Source organism: Pleurodeles waltl, chromosome 1_2, assembly GCF_031143425.1.
Source record: "Pleurodeles waltl isolate 20211129_DDA chromosome 1_2, aPleWal1.hap1.20221129, whole genome shotgun sequence".
Taxonomy (NCBI): Eukaryota; Metazoa; Chordata; class Amphibia; order Caudata; family Salamandridae; genus Pleurodeles; species Pleurodeles waltl.
In genome coordinates, this window is record NC_090437.1 from 842,449,369 (window position 1) to 842,469,172 (window position 19,804).

The 19,804-nt window shown below is 44.5% G+C and overlaps 1 protein-coding gene across 2 annotated transcripts in view; it reads left to right on the top strand.

Moving 5' to 3' along the window:
* Positions 1–19,804, top strand: part of WDR17 (WD repeat domain 17) — an 811,699-nt gene that overhangs the window by 249,302 nt on the left and 542,593 nt on the right. For both annotated transcript variants that reach the window (XM_069244628.1, XM_069244620.1), the window contains exon 10: positions 10,721–10,803. In XM_069244628.1, the coding sequence (XP_069100729.1) occupies positions 10,721–10,803 (83 nt within the window). The remainder of the gene's footprint in view (positions 1–10,720; positions 10,804–19,804) is intronic.

A 19,804-nucleotide genomic window follows, 5' to 3' on the forward strand; every position in this document is an offset into this window, starting at 1 on the left:
AGTGGCATAAAGTAGAGTGGTGCAGGGTAGAGTGGTATGCAGTGGCGTAGAGTAGAGTGGTTTAGAGTGGAGTGGTGTTGAGTGGTACAGAGTAGAGTGCAGTGGCATAGAGTGCAGTGGCCTAGAGTAGGTAGTGTACAGTGCCGTAGAGTTTAGTGGTGCAAAGTGGAGTAAAGTGGCATAGAGTGGTACAGAGAGGAGTGCAGTGACATGGATTATATTGGTGCAGAGTAGAGTGGTGCAAGGTGCAGTGGGGTAAAGTGCAGAGGCATAGCGTAGAGTGGCACCTTTGTAGAGTGGTGTAGAGTGGAGTTGCATAGAGCAATGTGGTGCAAAGTAGAGTGGGTTAGAGGTCAGTAGAGTACAGTGGCGAAAAGTGCAGTGGCATAGAGTGATGCAGAGTACAGTAGAGTTGCAGAGAGTGCAGTGGCATGAGTGCAGGAGGGCAGAGTGGAGTAGAGTGCAATAGCATAGGGTTGTGCATAGTGGAGTGCAGTGGTGTAGAGTCGAGTGGTGGAGTGTAGAGTAGAGTAGCCTAGCATGCAGGGGTGCAGAGTAGAGGGCAGTGGCATAGAGTAGAGTAGAGTGGAGTGGCATAGAGTGCTGTGCCATAGAGTGCACTTGTATAGAGTAGAGTGTTGCAGAGTATTTTAGAGTGGAGTGGAGTCAAGTGGCAAAGAATAGAGTGTACTGGCATAGAGCAGAGAAGTGCAGAGTAGAGTGCAGTGGCATAAAGTACAGTGGTGCAGAGTGGAGTGGTATGCAGCGGCATAGGGAAGAGTGGCTTAGAGTGGAGGGGTGTAGAATGGTGCAGAGTAGAATGCAGTAGCATAGAGTGCAGTGGCCTAGATTAGATATCAGTGTACAGTGCCATAGAGTTTAGTGGTGTAAAGTAGAGTAGAGTGGCATAGAGTGGTGCAGGGTAGGGTGCTGTGGCATGGATTACAGTGGTGCAGAGTAGAGTGGTGCTAAGTGCAAAGACATAGAGTAGAGTAGCACAAAGTAGAGTGGTGTAGAGTGCAGTGGTGGAGAGTGGAGTAGCATAGAATAGAGTGGTACAAAGTAGAGTGGCATAGAGTTCAGTAGAGTAAGTGGCAAAATGTGTAGTGGCATAGAGTGATGCAGAGTACAGCAGCGTGGCATAGGGTGCAGTGGCAGAGAATGCAGTGGCATAGAGTGCAGGAGTGCAAAGTAGAGTGGAGTAGATTGCAATAGTGTATGGTTGTACATAGTGGAGTGCAGTGGTGTAGATTAGAGTGGCGGAGTGTAGAGTAGCCTAGAGTGCAGTGATGCAGAGTGGTGCAGGTTTGAGTGCAGTGGCATGGAGTGCAATGGCTTGGAGTAGGGTGGAGTAGGATGCAGTTGTGCAGAGTACAGTGGCCTAGAGTGCTGAGGTGTAGAGTGCAGTGATCCAGAGTAGAGTGCAGTGCCATGGAGTGCAGAGATGTAGAGTGCAGTGTCACAGAGTACACTGCTCCAGAGGACAGTGGCGTAGAGTGCAGGGGTGTAAAGTGCAGTGGTGCAGAGTAGAGTGCAGAGGCACAGAGTGCACTGCTCCAGAGTACAGTGACATAGAGTGCAGTGCTGTAAAGTGCAATGGTGCAGAGTATAGTGCAATGGTATAGAGTGCAGTGGTGTAGAGTACAGTGGCATGTAGTGCAGTGACAAAGAATGCAGTGGAATAGAATGCAGTTACATAGATTAAGGAAAAGTGCAGTGTTGTAGAGTGATGGGAGTAGATCAGAGTGGCATAGAGTGCAGTGGGAAAGAGTGGTGTAGAATAGAGTAGAATGGAGTATAGTGGCTTAGAATAAAGTGTTTTGGCATAGAGTGCAGTGGTGCACGGTAGAGGGTAGATGCTTGAAGTCTAGTATTGTAGAGTGCAGTGGCAAAGAATAGAGTGGTCCAGAGTAGTGTAGAGTGGACTAGAGTGAAGTGGCAAAAAGTAGAGTGGAGTAGAGTGCAGTGGCCTAGAGTAGAGAGGTGCAGAGTACACTGCAGTGGTGTAGAGTAGAGTGGTGCACAGTGTGGTGGTGTGAATTGCAGTAGTGTAGAGTGGCATATAAAGCAATGATGTATAGTGCAGTGACATAGAGTAGAGTGGCATAGAGTGCAGTGGCATAGAGTGCAGTGGTGCAGAGTAGAGTGGCATAGAATTCAGTGACAGAGCAGAGTGCAGTAGTGCAGAGTAGAGTGGTGTAGAGTACAGTGCAATTGAGTGGTGCAGGGTAGAGTGCAGTGAAGTAAAGGGCAGTGGTGTAGGATAGATAGTAGTGAATAGTGCCATAGAGTATAGTGGTGAAAGTAGAGTAAAGTGGCATAAAGAAGTGCACAGTAGAGTGTCAACGAGTGCAGAGGTTTAGAGTGCTGTGGCATATAGTAGAGTGGTGCAGAGTAGAGTGACTTCGGATGCAATAGCATAGAGTTGTGCATAGGGGAGTGCAGTGGTGTAGAGTAGAGCGATGTGGTGTAAAGTAGCCTAGAGTGCAATGGTGCAGGGCAGAGTGCAGTGACATAGAGAGTAGTGGTTTAGAGTAGGGTGGTGCAGAGTAGAGTGGCATAAGATGCAGTTGCACAGAGTACAGTGTCGTAGAGTTCAGGGGTTTGGAGTGCAGTGGTGCAGAGTAGAATGCAGTGGCATAGAGTGCAGTCTAGTAAAGTGCAGTGGGCCGGAGTACACTGGTGTAGAGTGCAGTGGTGTAGAGTAGAGTTCACTGGCATAGAATGCAGTGGTGTAAAGTATAGTGGCATATAGTGCAGTGGCATAGAGTGCACTGGCACAGAATGCAGTTTCTTAGAGTTATGTAGAGTGCCGTGGTGTAGAGAAGAGTGGTGAGAGTAGATCAGAGTGGCATCTAATACAGTGGTGGAGAGTAGATTGTCATAGAGTGTAGTGGCTTAGAGTGGTATAGAGTAGCATGGAGTACAGTGGCTTAGAGTGAAGTGCATTGGCATCAAGTGCAGTGGTGCAGGGCATAGGACAGATGCATAGAGTGCAGTAGAGTGCAGTGGCTTAGAATAGCATGGTCCAGAGTAGTGTAGAGTGAAGTGGAAAAAGTAGAGTAGTGTAAAGTAGAGAGGTACAGAGTATGGTGCAGTGGCGTGGTGCAGAGTAGAGTCATGTAATTTGCAGTAGAGAGGCGTGTAGCGCAATGATGTAGAGTGCAGTGGCATAGAGTGGAGTGGTGCAAAGTAGAGTGGCATAGAGTGCAGTGGCATAGAGTGCAGTGTTGCAGAGTAGAGTGGCATAGACTGCAGTGGCATAGAGCAGAGTGCAGGGGCTTAGAGTAGAGTGGTGTAGAGTGGCATGGAGTGGTGCAGAGCAGAGTGCAGTGGAATAAAGGGCAGTGGCATAGAGTGCAGTGGTATAGAGTAGATAGTAGTGTGCAATGCCATAGAGTATAGTGGTTCAAAGTAGAGTAAATGGCATAGACGAATGCAGTGGCATAGCAGATAGTGGGTTAGAGTACAGTGGTGCAGAATAGAATGACAAAGAGTGCAGTGGCACAGAGTAGAATGGGATAGACCAGTGGCATAGAGTAGAGTGGTGCAAAGTAGAGTGCAGTGGTGTAAATTGATGTAGAGCAGAGGGGCATCGAGCACAGTGGCATAAAGTGCAGTGGCCTAGAGTAGAGTGGCATAGAGTGCAGTGGTACCCAATAGATTGGTGTAGAATGCAGAGTTTTAGAGTGAAGTGCAGTGGCATATAGTAGAGTAGTCCGGCTTGGTGGGGGTTTGGTGTTTAGTGCAGCAGTGTAGAGTAGTGCAGAGTAGAGTATATTGGCATGAGTGGTGCAGAGTAGAGTGCAGTGGCATGGAGCTGAGTAGTGCAGAATAGAGTGGAGTAGACTGCTGCAGAGTGGAGTGCAGTGGCGTAGTGGAGAGTGGTGCAGAGTACAGTTTTGTAGAGTGCAGTGGTATATGGTGCAGTGGTATACAGTAGAGTGGTGCCGAGTAAAGTGGGGTAGAATGCAGTGGAATAGAATAGAGTGGTGCAGAATGGAGTAGAGTGGTGTAAAGTAGAGTGACGTAGAGTGCAGTGGCATAGAGTAGAGTGGGGTAGAGGGCAATGGCATAGAGTAGAGTGGTGCATAGGTGGGGGAAGTGGCATAGCGTGCACTGGGATTGAGTGGAGTGGTGCAGAGTAGAGTACAGTGGAATGGAGTGTAATAGTATAGAGTGCAGTGATGTAATAATATAGTGGTACAGAGTAGAGTTCAGTGGTGCAGAGTAGCGTTCAGTAGTGCAGAGTAGAGTGGGCATAGTGTGCAGTGGCATAGAGTAGAGTGGTTCAGAGTAAAGTGAAATGGTGTAGAGTGCTATGGTGCTTAGAATTGGCATAGAGTACAATGCTGCAGAGTAGAGTGCAATAGAGTAAAAGTCCAATTTGGCATAAAGTAGCGTGGTATAGAGTAGAGTGGAGTGACATAGAGTGCAGTGACACTTAGTTCAGTGACAAAGAGTACAGTAGTTTAGAGTACAGTGCAGTGCCATAGAGTGTAGTGCTGTGCAGTGGCGTAGAGTACAAGGTAGGGAGGTGGGAGGAAAAAGAAGCAACTTGTAAGGGGGTGGGTGTGAGGGAATAGAATCTACATGGATAAGGATATGGTACACAGACTGAAAACACAAGCACTCATATGGAGTGCTTGAACACAAAAACTGTAACTGTAAAAAAAACACAGGAGCAGTGGATGGACACAAGTACTTGGTCCATGCTCTAGGAGAGGGGGTACAGAATGGGGATCGGGGTGGGGGACTTCTGATAGGGTCAGGGGGTGGGAAGGGGCACCTACAAGGGTGGGTTGGAGGAGTACTGTAGTTGCGACAGGAATGAGTATTCCTGTCGCCAGTATCCTTATCACCAGGAATTTCGTGGTGGGGCTGCCACCACGGAATCCCTGGCCTTAAGGATGCTCAAAATACAGTGGGGGGTGGACTGCCGGGTCGAAAGTGGTCAATCTTCGGCCAGGCTGTCCTACCCCCCTGGCGGTACAAGTGGTGAACTGGCTGCAATGCAGCCAGTTTACTACCTTTGTCATAATTTGCTGGTCCTGTACTGCCACGCTGTCAGCGGTCTGGCCACCAGTTCCTCATGGTGGTGCAGGACCGCCAGGTTCTTAATGACCCCCATAGCCCCAAACAAAGGTGTCTGGAGGTGCAAGGTGTTTACAAGGGTCAACAAGACACGTTTCGGTGCTCCCTGAGTCTTGCTCACTTGAAACATGAAAACAGCTAGTGCCAGTGAAAATAAAACTATCATTAGCCCAATTCATAATTGAAATGGAAAATAACTTTGGTTTGTACTACATTTAACATATTCCCCTTTACTAGAATGGTACTCATGCACAATCTAATCATATTAATTTTCATCTCAAGTGATTTCATGGATTCAGATTAATCCACCAATACTCAAACTTGTGGTTTCTGATCATACTAGTGATATTTGTATTACCAATCTATGCATATTGCTAAGCATTTTTTTCCCTTCACCCCTGGTTGATAAAGTAATTGATATATTTCCTGCTGGTACTTAATGCATGACAGAAATCATTTGAAACTGGCATGGGTGAACAGGACAAAATATACTATGCATACTCAATGTATACTGTCCTGGTGGGAAACCATTCCCATGTAATCATTTTTGAAGAATCAGTTAGTGTAGCTGGAAAGACCTTAATTGATATGAACTGCTAGCTTCCCATTAGTATTCAAACCACCTGGGGTTTTGGTCTGCAAGAACAGAATATATATTACTACTCCAGGATTCTTTGGATCTTCACAGTGTCACCTACCCACTCTCTGTGTAAAACTCTGCCAATTTTAAAAAAGCTAAAGCTTTCTTTTTTGCCCCATGTATTTGTCTGAAATGTCTTGTCACTGGGTAGGTTGCATCATTATTCCCTATGACTTAAGAGTAATCTAGAACCCTCTTTTTCAATGGTTGTATTATACTTCCCACATACTGTTTTCCACATGGGCAATCCAAGATGTTAAAGAAGTAATTAGAATTACAAGTGATCCGTTTTTCAGTCTTTCTATTTTTACCATCTGTAGGAGTTTTGAAACGACACTATTTTTACACACTTTGCATCTTTTTCATGTATTCATGTTTCAAAGCCTTTCCAGGTTCTCTTGTACTTTTTCCTCCTTAAAGTGACTATATGTCAGAAGCCCTCTCAGAGAAGTACGATTTTTAAGTGTCATTGATTGTTTTGTAATTACTCTCCTAGGATAGGATCAGTCTTTATTATTTTGCAATTCTCTTTCAAAATACATCTAATCCTAGTGGCTTCCACGCTGAGATTTGTAACGATTCATGGTGCATTAATTTATGATTCTTCCTAGCTCTTAGGTGCTCCCCATTAGGGTTGCTCCATTTAAGGTTCCTGGGGCGTCCACTTCTTTCATGCAGTATACTATTTTCACCTTTCTGCTTCCTGTACAGTTTGGTCACTACTCCCCTGTCTGTAACTGTGATGGTGAAGTCTTATTATTCTACCTTTGTTATTTGTACTAGTCATCAGCAATAAATTCATGTTGCTATACTTCAGTGCCTCCACAAATGCTCCAGCTTTACTCTTCATCCCCTTCCATATAAGAAGTTTGTCAATGTATTGGCACCAAACTAACACATAGTCTGTCCATTAGTGCATATTATCCACTGAGACCACCTGCTCCTCCCTTCCAGGGAGATTTGCATAACTGGAGGTGAAGCAGGTACCCAGCACTGTTCTGCATTTTTGTCTGTAGTATCTGGTATCAAATACAAAGATTTCCAAAATGAGGAGTAGCACCAAGGTGTGCTGAAAGTACATTAAAGATCTTGCCTGAAAAAAATATTTGCATGCTAAGGACCATTTGTTGTGGCCTCAAGGCTAACGATGCTACGTGTAGTGAAGTAGAAGGCCTCTTCCCAATATATATATATATATATATATATATACACATATGAGAACATATGTGTGTGTGTGTGTATATATATAACTATATATATATAGTTATATATATATGTATGTATATATATATATGTGTGTGTGTGTGTGTGTGTGTATATATATATATATATATATATATGTATATATATATATATATATATATTCACTTGAAAAAACAAAGGTTAAACCAGTTACTTCAAGTAACTATAACTCAGCGCTCTAAGGTAACTATTACTAATGCACAGTTATCTGATCAATAACTTTACTGCAGGTGTTACAGTGACATTATCAAAGATGTTGTCAAAGATGTCATGAGCTGCTGTAATTTGTGGGGTAATTAGCAGTGCATGGTGAGAGCACGAGTTATAGGTACCTTTGGGGGCGAGTTATAGTTACTTTAAATAACTCTATCAATAACTGCTGAATTTCTCTGGTTTTGTGTGAGTAAATTCAGTACCTAACTATAAAGTCCCTGTTATTTTTATGTGAATTTCAAAGGCTTTTTAAATTCTATTTCCTAACTATAACGTCCGTGTAATCTTTAGTTCTTTCAGTGAATATCTATGTTTTTTTTTTACAAAAAGTAATTTTAATTACTATACGTTAATCCAACTACCGCCGTGCTCAGCCTTCTGACGTGATCAGCCAAGGTTGACTGCAGGGCCTGGCCTTCGGCAAGGCCCTCCAGCCAACACCTATAATCAACCAACCTGTACCACAGACAGCCTTTAGCTGTGCACATTGGGGGTTTGCCACAGAGCCTGGCCTGCGGCCACGCCCTGCAACAATCCGCTATAAACACCCAGACTTTGGCCATGCATGGCAGGGGTTATCCTGTGGTCAGGCCTTCTGGTCAACTCCCTGTAACTGCTCAAAGAGTTTTTCTTTTTTCTTAATTTTAATAATTGATATAGTTAGAATGGTAAATGTTATGACAAATTGAAAATAAAAATGTAATTGTCCATTATGGGATGGAAAAGAGAGAGAGAGAGGGAGAGACAGGATGGGGGGGGGGGTTTCAAGGCCTCTTCAGTCCTAGCCAGATTTCGATTCCTGCGGCAGCTGGCATTGCTCCCACAAGCCAGGAACTGCTTGAAATAGCAGCTCCCTGCTTGCGGGAGCAATGATTTCATCTGTTTCCCCACACACACATATGCATACAGGGAAAGAGATGAAAACTACACTTTCTGCAAGCAAAAGCTGTTTGACAGCGCCTGCTTGCAGAAAGCAGACTTTGTTTAATTTTGCTTGGTGAGAGCTGCCAGCTCCCACCAAGCAAAAGCAGACAGCTATGTCCTGGGGGTGGGCACCGTGGAAAATTGCAGGAGCTGGCGGTGGGCGGTCGCAGTCCCCAGGGCATCTATTGCTCCTCAAGGAGGGCTGTGTGGCCCCTCCAATGTGAAGTAGTCCCGGGGAGGTGGTGGTCCCCCGGGTTGGGGGTTTGTGACAGAGCCCCTTCCTTCTTCAAAGCCAGACCTGGGGAGGTGACAGTCCCCAGGGCTGCGAGGAGGGGCACGGCCCCCTGCATCCATTATGATTAAAGCCACGGGGAGGTGGTGGTCCCCAGGGCTGTGGTGGGGCCACACGCCTCCCTGCATGCAATGAAAATTAAGCACCAGGGAGGTGGTGGTCTCCAGGGCATAAAAATGTCCTGGGGGGGGGGCCAGTGCACCCCCTCCTTTATTTCAACATGGCTCACCCAGGAGCTTCATAAAACAAGCACAGGAGCCCGTACTTCTTTTTTTAAAAACATTTTTGCTGTCAATTTGCAACGTCTTCGCAAATTCTCGGCAATTTTTTTTTTTTAAGTGCTTTTTTGCCCTGTCAGAGTCCCTCTGTGACCCCTTTTCTTTTTTTTCACTTTTTTCTGGGACTTGGTTGAACCCAAGTCCCAAGATGGCTGCCAGCACTTCCTGGTTGAGGTGTTGACAGTCAATCATAGCTCTGCAGATCTCTGCACGAGCTTGTTATTATTTGCAAAGTCGTTGCAGCCACATATATACAAAATTGGATTTCCTTAAATTCCTCAACAACTACGGAATGGATTTACACCAAATATCAAAAAGCGTAATCTGCATACCGAAAGCTACCTTTCGTCCACATTTGGTGTAATTCCATCCAGCGGTTCAGGCTGTAGTCATGTTCAAAACTCCTATGGGAATTAACATGGGAAATGCATGTTTTTTGGACCACCCCCTTTTTCTTGTCCCCCACTTGACAAATCACTTCAAAACTTTATGTGTGCAACAAGAATAACCGTCACACTTTTTTTGAAGATCCGTCACACTTTTTTTGAAGATCCGTCCAACAACACCAAAGATATAGGCAAGTCAAAACATGCTTTTTCTATGCAAACATAGTCCCAACAATAACAACCTACTGGTGGCCGCCAGTAGGTAATATATAAATAAATGTATAGATGTACTCTCTAAAAAATATTTAGATGAAAATATTGGGCTCCCTAGTGGTGCCATGGGACTTTTATGAACCTTCAGTGAGTGGTAAAAATTAGGAAAATGAGGAGAATCACATTTGAGAAACATAGTGCCTCCCACTGTTTTCTAGATTATATTTCATCATTTTCTTCTTGTTCCTCAAATGTTTCAGTGCTTTTGTCATTTCCTTATGGAACTTGTCAATGGTCTCATTTCTTGATGGATTATATTGTGACTTTTGTATTGCCCACTTTCCCCTCTCTTTTGTTCATAGCCACTTTTTTCTAACATTGAGATGGCATCATCTGTTTCAAGTTCTCCTGTGATCAGTGTTGGGGGATCATTGAGTAAGATATTCATAGTGTGACCACCCCATTCTGTTGAGTGGACTTTTAGTATTCTAAAAAGGTCACAAGTTAAATGTTACACACTGTGATATCTGTAATCCTTCCTGGTGGATCCACATCTGAGGGCATGGAAGAGTTTAAACGAAACCCTGTATCAGAGCACAAGTATAGCACAACTTTGTGACATCACTTGTGAATGCTTTGTGAAGTCACAGCAGAGCTCAATGGGGCCAACGTTCAGCGTGCAGCAACAATTGCTAGAAAAATATCCAAATCCAATTAGATGCATGGGGAGAGAACTCTGAAGTGTGTTAACAAAAGTAATTATTTTGTTCAACTTTCTGTAATACTATTTTGGTGACTTTTCCTACAGAAATTTGCGCCACCACATTATTGTGATGGTAACTGTCGCATTATTTTTCTGCTGTGTTTCAATGTTAACACATTTGTAAATTAGTATTGTAGTAATACTACATTACTCAAAATCAAATGGTCATTAAGTGTGCAACAGTCCAGTTGCCCCAGACTGAGCATATTTTTCAGGCACTTAAAAAGAGGCACTGAGGCCCGTATTTATACTTATATAACGCCGCATTTGCGCCGCTTTTTGATGCAAAAACGGCGCAAACATAAAAAATACAATTGTATTTTGTACGTTTGCGCCGATTGTGCGTCACAAAACGACGCAAATGCGGAGATAAAAAAGTATAAATATGGGCCTGAGTATTCAGAAAGACTGGTGCATAACATTATTGTGCATTAAGCAATTCTTTCAGTCATTGTGGTAAACTGTGTTGAATATACTTTAGTTTTTTTTAATAAGTAGACATTCTGTTGATAAAATGAAGAGGTGTAAGCCTGGAGACTACTGTAAGTTTGTTCTGCTGCACAATATATTTGTTTTATGTTCTCTCTCTACCTCCTATACCTCTATTCCTTTTCACCAACTATCCAAAACAAGAAAAATGTCTAAATTTTAATGCATATTTTCCATGTCTTGAAGCATGGCAAGAATGGTATCTTCTGCATTGCATGGAGCCACAAGGATTCTAAAAGGATTGCTACATGCAGCGGTGATGGTTTCTGGTAAGTAGTGTGTTTTATAACATGTCATATAATACATTGTGAAGCTGGTTAGTCACATATATCGCTAACTTTGGTATATACAAGTGAAGCTGGTTGTAAAAGTGCAAGAACTTTAATCATGGAGAACTTCACCCACTACAGGTAGCAACCGACCGGCTAAGACCCTGGACGAAACTGACTCATGTCAGCTGAAATTTTCGCTTGCCATTCACAACCAGCACAAGCCTTCCATTTCAATACATAAAACACTTTTGAACATCAATAGAATATCAATATGCCACAGTGTGACTCGGGCTCATGACCATACAGGTGTGTGTCACACCACTATATACTACACTAACAAAAGTATGAAGTCCTCCACATATAGGTGAAAAACAAACCCTCTGGTTTTAAATAGTGTTCAGAATAGAAGAAAACCCACTAAGTTCAGATGATGGCACTCAAGCCTGTTCTAATTCTGTCCCTAGTATCCATGGTGATATGCTGGCCCTTGATTCATTGTGTTAATTTTTTATATATTGTCGGTATCAAGTTTGATGTACTTCTGGTTACAGCTAAATAAAGCCTAGAAAGGCTGGTTTAAACAGTACTATATACTTTGAGGAACAGGAGCCCAGAAACAGCTTACTCTCTTGATGTGAAGTCTCAGCCTCAAGCTGTGTAAACATTTTTAACAATTCCCATTCATCCATCTGTGTACATCCCATTCACCTATCCACTCTTGCAGCAACCCATGCACTAACACACTTTTTCATCCATCTGTGCACTCATCCATTCATATAGCCACCTACCCATGAAGTCAAACACCAATTTATGCATCCCTCCATCCATGCACTGGCAAACCACACATTCGTAAACTCAATGACTCACTAATCCATCCATGAATTTATATTCCACCCATTCTTCCATTGTCTAATTGTCATACTCCAGCACTCGTCATTCCATTCAACTTTATACAAGCTCTTCAGACATTAAGGATGCACTTTTACTTAACAAAAAATCGTATTGGCTTTGTCAAACCCTGTTAACCATTGGACATCTGATCACTGTACAAATTGTGTGTTTGCGCTACCAAAATTGTGATGGCCATTTTCGACCAGATATGTAATTGAATTTATTTGCCCGAAGTTCTTTGCAATGCCTGCATCACTCGCCTCCTAATCTTTATACACTTTTTTTCTGTCACTCTAGCTTGATTTGTTTGATGGCGCTGGCATCAAAGCTTGCTTCAGTGTCTGTGTCTTTCGTTTTCCTACCTTAATCCCACCAGTTGAACAGGTGCAAGGAATTTGCACATCAGTAATACCCTCTGTCTCCGAGAACAACTTTATTGATGTTTCTGGAACAAATCATATTTGTGAGACATTTATCTTCCAACCTACTATTGCCTGTCCCCAAATGATAAGATCCCTTTGAAGTTCGACATATCAGTGATAGTTTCCTGCCACCACTATTGTTTGTCTTGTCACAGTCTTATAAGTTCACGTAATTTGGATAGAAATTTTAAATACTTATACCTCAGATCACCTTATTGTCTACTAAAGTGATTTATAGTCAAGCATTTTATTTATCATTTGTTTGTGATTTAAATTTGCACAAAATATTTGTTCAAAAGCTTTGACGCTAGAGCCCAGTGACTACATATAAGTTCCAATCCATTTAACTGATCTTTAGTCCGTTAAGTACTGTGAAAAAGAAATTAATTTGTACCAAATTGTCAGATCAAAAAGAAAATAAATACTGTTTTATTAGTTTTGAATGCAGCATAATAGATTTTAAATTGAACAGTGTATAAACAATGATGGAAAATGTTGTAGCTTTTTAACTGCAATGTTCAGTTCTATTAAGGATACATAGGCGAGGATTATGTTTCTTTGTTTTCTACTCCAGCATTTCAGAACCAAGAAATTAAATATCCAGAAGCTAGATTTCCCATTACCCTGGAAATTATGCCATAAAACATCAAGAAAGCACCAATTACATAGATCGGTCATTGTTAACTAGTACATAAAAAGTCATTGCAGCCTCTCTTTTACATGCAACAAACTATTAGCTCAACATTTTCATGTATCATCTCATTCTTGCTTTTGGTCAGACCTTGACAGAAATAAAAGAGTGACAATTAGAATATATTGTAGTGAGAAAAATGTAATTATCTTAAATAGTATTTAACAGTTTCAGTTCCTCGGACCAATGGACTGCATATTTCTAGTGCACAAAAATAAATACTAAAACCTTATGAATGTCATTCATCTTAAGGGTGGAAAGAAAAAAACTGTTATATTATGGCCAGAAGTGAGTATTATGCTTGTTTAAAGCTTTCCATCTACTAAGGAAGATACCCCCTTCACCAACTTGAAGTAAAATGGTTTGAAAGTGGGGTTGGCTGACCACTCCACTGCACTCATGATAGCCTCTAGTCTCTCACACAGGGAGAAATAATTGGATGCCATTGCATCCATTGGTGGGTGCCCCACCCCCCAAAAAAAAGAAATTGTCTATACCTGCTTCTCCATTGACTCAGCGGTCACACCTGACTATTGGAGGTTTGGGGAACCCCCAAACATTTTACACCTCAAAATATTACCTCAACAGAACATCCATGGGTTGAAGGATTGGAGATGGTAATTACCTCAGTTTCATGAGCCATTGTGTCCCCAAGGTAAGGAACCGCCCAGCACATCAAAAGTACATTATATTAAGCAAGAGCATAGCGTCATTGCTATGAAGGCAAATAGAGCATTACAGAGTAATGCAAAATCAGAAATAGTCTAAGTCCCAAGTGAGCAGCAAAATCTATAGATAAATGGACAGCATTCCTAGCTGGTTAGGAAAGAATCTGGCTCACCCCCCAATTCAAAAGTTTATAAACAGAGGGAGGTGTGGTCAACAACTTAACATAGCAGACACTCAATTCTGAATTCCGTGCCTAGTCCTGTGCCGCTCCTCAAAGTTGGGGTGGAGGGTAGAGAACGTGGTGCTGCCAGTCCTGTCTCCCCAGGGCATGAAAAAAGCCAAATAACTTTCTTTTAAGGGCCCGCTGCCCTGAGAAATGATCATGAAAGGTGATCAGCTGTCCCCTCTCCTAGTTGCAGTGGCTAAGATGTAGCAGTGTCCCTGGAGAGCCACAAGGAGTACTTAAACAGCTGACCACAGGGAGCTCCTGGATCACCACCACAACAGGCAGCCGATGTGCTGAGAAGAGGGCCCTGAACATTGAGGGTGCGCTGCCTGTGAATTGCTCACTGCCCAAGTGATTGTGAGGCTGGTTTGAGTCCCAGGCCCTGGAAGATGGAGTGAGCTGCCCTGGGAATACAGATAACTCTCTGAGCTGGGGGCCACTCAGTCCAATAGCATTCCTGGCTGATTTCTATTTTGTGAACTATTTTTATTGCCATTGTCAACATCAAAGGTATATGTGTCACATCTAGTACAGGATACAAAGCATTAACAGTGAGCACATCACAGGTTTATACATGGTACGACAACCTATCTGCAATACGAGGAGTCTTTGGTTCAGTTCTCAGTAATCAGAAAAAACTACAAGAACAAACTACAACAACAAACCGGTCATGTGATAGCAACTACTCATTCAATGATGGTGTCAGTAATACAATGCGTTCTTTACAGCACCGGTGCATGCCATTTCCATCAAGGTTCAACATTCAACAGGAGCAACATTGGGGACCAGTGTCAATTGGGGTCTTAGGGAATGATGAGGTATGATGTGATAGTTATAAGTGCCATGTTGAGCACCCACTCCCTCTTCATATGTTTGTAAGCCTATAAGCTGCGCCTCCCAGTCTGCCGCTATAGGATATTTGCAGAGTCCCCGAGCCTCTTCCCATCCTAATGCCACTGCTTCTTCCCACCCCGACTTGAGTGTCGCTGCACACCTGTACACTACACAAGGTAATATTGGGACTTTCCAATGCATTGCTGTTAGCCTACGAGCTATCAGCAGTGACAAGTCAATGAAATGGTTGGCAGCTTTAGCTGTTTGTGAGCGCCAGAACAGTCCTAACAATAAGCCTTCTCTCGTACACACATCCATGCAGCCAATCACCTCTTCTAATGCAGTGAACACTGCAGCCCACAACTCTGTTGCTTCTGAATAGTCCCCAAACATATGCATCATATCAGCCCCCGGTTGGTGGCACCTAGGGCAGTTTGAAGAGGACCCAAATATGTGAGAGAGGGAAGAGGGTGTTATATAAGCTCTGTTTAATATGCTGAATTGAATGTACTGAAAATTAGCATCCTGCGATAACTTTCCTTGTTGGACAGTTCCTGACACATATCCTTTTCACACGCCATGCTGATCATAGTTATGAGGTCATGTACTGTGTATGCAAGTGCACGAACGAACCATGTAATAAGCCTAAAGGCTCCACCCATTATGCATAGGTCGTGTATCAGAGGGTGCTGATCTGATTCAGAGTCTGTGATGCCCCAAAGTCTCTCTGACTCCACCAGTAGATACCTTTGTGCCAGGAAATGTCCTGCTGGCGGCAGCCCATATTCCTCCTGCAGTGATCATAGGGTATTAGCACACTCTCCTGAAATAGTGTGCCCAGTGTGCCCACTCCTACCTGACTCCAGGCGCTCAGTCCCACCCTGCCTTGCATATCACCAAATGAGGTTATAGAGCCTGGTAGGATTTCAAGCAAATACCTGATTTAGAGTTTGGCAGATGGGTTACTCCATCACAAATGTGACTGATATCCCCGCCTCCATTATACAAATGCATCTTATCTTATGAACTCATAATAGGGTGGACGGGATATCCGTCACATTTTTGACAGAGTAACCCATCTGCTGAACTTTAAATCATGGCCTAAGTCCTTTGTTCAGCCAAGTTTTTCTTCAGAAGACAAGACGCTCCTGCTGACTGTGGCTGATCCTGGGAGACCCCATGCACCAATGTAAAACTGAAAAGAGGCCCGGGGCCCCAATCCTTGGCAACAGTCTCAATACTGCAAGCCAGCTCCTGGGATCCTTGCCCCTCGGAAGAGGGGTGGTTGAATTCCCCGCTGGGATTGGTGGTGAGGCTTGGATCTGAGGCTTAGACCCTGGGCCCATCTGCGGCTGTGTTGCACTCAGCTGAACTCACATGGCAATCTCCTCACCACCCACGCATCTGATTCTGTGTGTGTTCTGGGCCGACTCCTCACAGCTGCTGCTTTCTGCCCTTGCTACACAGATGGGGGAGGCAACTGTTGGTGTTGAGGCAGTCCAAGTGGCTGCTACGGTGGTGCTGATATATCACCCCTGTGCTTGGAGACACCATGCTGCAGCTGTGTGCTACAGCTGAGACTTTCCTTGCCTTCCCTGAGTGATGCACTGGAGGCCTCTAAGCACCCCATTCTGGGAGGAGTGGGGTGTGCTCTGCCTTGCTTTCACTGGACGCAGATCGCACCTGCTTGCTGGCACCATATTTCCTTCTTTGGCTCTTCTTCCCATTTTTGCTGTGTTGACTACCCTGCACTGACAATGGGCAAAGAAATGCCATGCAACCTATCAATGCAAGGCAAAATAGACATGTTATCCAGACCCTCTTCCACCATTGACTGGGGTCCAATTATTTCTCCCTGTGTGAGAGACTGGAGTGCTGTGATGCATGGGCCCATGGGGTTGGAGCCCCACCAGACTTCACAGCCTGCATACTGATAGCCATTCGGGACTTGAGAACCTCCTTCGAAGGTAGGATTTGTGAATTGAGCCTCAACCTAGAACTGCTTTTTCAGGATCTCTGGAATGCAGTTGATAGATTAACTGAGGCAGAAGGCCGACTATCTGAAGTAGAAGACTGTACTTGCACGCTTCAGACCACTGTGTCAGCTCGCCAACGTAGGGTAATTCATCAGGAGGCAAGGGACGAGAATGCATAAGGCAGACCCAGAAGGAAAAACATCTGAATTATGGGAGTCCCCAAGGGGTTGAGGGGAGCCACCCAACACACTTCATCAGTGAGTGGCTGAAATCATGGCTGCCAATGGAGGAACTGTCATTCTGTTTTATTATGGAGGGGGCACATAGCTTGCTGGTGGCTCATCGGGCCCCATGGCCTCCTGAACCAATGATTGCTAAGCTTCTGAACTTCATGGACTGAGATATTATCCTATGTGGTGCCCATAAAATAGCCCTTGTCATGCTTTTCCCAAACTATACACTTAGGGCCATATTTATGATCTGGTTTGTAGTGCTCCTGCACCACCCAATGTGGTGCAAGAGTGAAACAAACATTAAGTGAGGTGTATGGAGACACACAAGGCCACCTTGTTGGGCTTTTGTGGCTTCATCAATCTTGCGTAATGTAATGCAGTGCAAATTGCTGCGTTACATTGCTCTGCACCAGGGAGGGGTTGCCACAGGTGTTGTGAGGTTGTTCCCATGCAACATCCATGGATTGTGACCCATGCGCTTCCCTACACCGCAAAGCCCATAAATATAGGCCCTTAAGTACAAGAACCACACCGCTTATTTTTGGCTGTGAAGGAGAAGCTCAGAGCCTTGCAAATACAGTACATGCTGTTCCTAGCATGCCTCATGTATAAAGATAAATCTCTGTTCTTCAATGTACCCAAGAGCACTTAGTCCTGGATGGAGGAACATCTGGACTTCGGCCAAAGCCAGTCTTCCCCGTCTGACTTGGCGACACAGGGGAAGGAGGTTGGTATTTGGAGGCAACTTCTGCGTCTCACAAGGAGACAATATTAGGAGACGTTGGTCTCGCAAAGTCCTAAATATTCATGCCCCATGACTGCAGGGAGGCTCCCGGTGCTCTTGAGGGCTGTAGCCGAAGAGACAAGTGACTGCAGTTCCCCTTGACTCTCCTCATGCTGTCACTCTCACCAGTTAGTGTGCCTCACAAATTGTCACACCAATAAGTGGTCCTCGCCTTCTCCACCGTTGACACGCCCACTTAGTTCTGTTGGGTCCTTGGTGTACATACAATGCAGGGTGACAGATGCTTCATGGGGAGAAGTGTAGGGTAGGGAAAGGGATGGAAGCTCAGTTTCTGCATGTTATGGTTTTGGTTTGTGTTACTCTATTTGTTGGTCCTCCTTTTTCAAGTCACAGTGACAAGGCAGTGGGAGCCTCCTAGTAGTTATCACCTGATCAAAATCATCCCTAGATGACGTCAGACTCAGCTTTTTGGATCCCCTAATGAATATTATATACTATCCTGGAACGTCAATGTTGTCAACAATAAACTCAGAAGGGGAGCAGTCAATGTTGTAAGTTAAAAGATTTTAACCCGCTGTCTTGATGTTTTTAGGAGACCTACATACTGAGAACAAAATGCTCCTACTTGGGCAGGCATAGTTACTTCAGAGTGTACTCCTCGGATACACTCAAGGTTCCCAAGGGGTTACTGTCATCTTAAGGAGAACCTTTCCCCTTTTTATGCTTAAGGTATCCATGGATTCCTTGGGTCGCTGTGTCATGGTCTTGGGACTCACTCAACACCTCCCACCTAAACACCTCAAACAACCTAGAACAGGCGGTCAGGAACTTCTCTGCATGGATTACTGAGTCTGCCGACAAAGCCTCCCCTGTCAAGACCAATAAACTCAAGAGATCCTCCAAACAGGCCAACTGGTACACCACAGAACTGTGAATCACCAAACGCAGCTGCAAGCGACTTGAAAGGAAGTGGCAAACCAGCAAAGAGACCAAAGTCTGAGCCTCATTCAAAGTATCCTTCAACCAATACCACCAACTCCTCAAAGAAACAAAAAGGAGCACTCTTGCCAACCACATCAAAGTCAGCTCTAACCGCAGCAAAGAATGTTTCAACATTGTCAAAATGTTCTCCAACCCCTCAGCCACTGAAAACATCATCACCCCTTCCCAGGAACTCTGTAACTCCCTGGCAGACTTCTTCCACAACAAGACCTTCATCATCTACAAAAACTTCAAACCTCAACCCACCACCGCTGACATCCTCAGCCTCCTTGTGCCCACAGGTGCAAACCTGACTACCTGCTTACTACCTGGAACCAACTCACCATGCAAAACACCAGTGGCATAATGGACCCCTTCGACTAAGGTGCACCCAAGGACCCATGTCCCCAGCACATCTTCAACCTCGGAAGCAAGATGATCAGCAACAAGCTCACCATCATTTTCAACACATCCATCACCACAGCCACCTTGACCAAAGAATGGAAACACACAGAAGTCAAACCCCTCCTTAGGAAACAGTCCCTGACCCCAGCAAACTCAAGAACTACTGTCCCATCTCTCAGCTGCACTACCCCGCCAAGGTCCCCAAACAGGTAATGAACCGCCAACTCATGTAACACCTAGAAAATAATCTTCTGGACGCCTCCCAGTCAGGTTTCAGCGCCAACCCCAGCACCAGAACAGCCCTGATTGCTGCCACATCAGAACATTTCTTAACATTGGTTGCCCTGATGCTTCTCGACCTCTCAGCAGTGTTCAAAACTGTATCCCACCACACCTTTATGAAGAGACTTTGCCACATTGGAATCCAAGGAGATACCCTCAAATGGATTGCCTCCTTCCTCACGGAATAACCCAGAGAACCAGCCTCCCTCCATTCACCTACGAAACTTGGAATATCATCTGTGGTGTCCCTCAAGACTAATCCCTCCACCCTACTCTGTTCAACACCTTCATGACGCCATTGGCCAACATCGTAGGAACCCATGGACTAAACATATCCTTCACTGACGTCACTCAGCTCATCCTCTCTCTATCAGAAGACCTCTCTACCAGGATGGCCAACTTCCATAGGTCCAAGTCAAGCGTCCCCGAACAACTCCTCCTCTTGGAATTACTCCTGGTGTCCTTCTGAGCTAGAACCCTCACCCACTCAGACAGACCATGCCCACAATCTAGGCATCATCCTGGGCAGCAAGCTCACCATGAAAAGCCAGATCAGTGCTGTCTCCACTTGCTTCTTCACTCTTTGCATGCTCCATAAGATCTTCAAATGGCTCCCCGTGAACACAAGTGAACCGTCACCCTA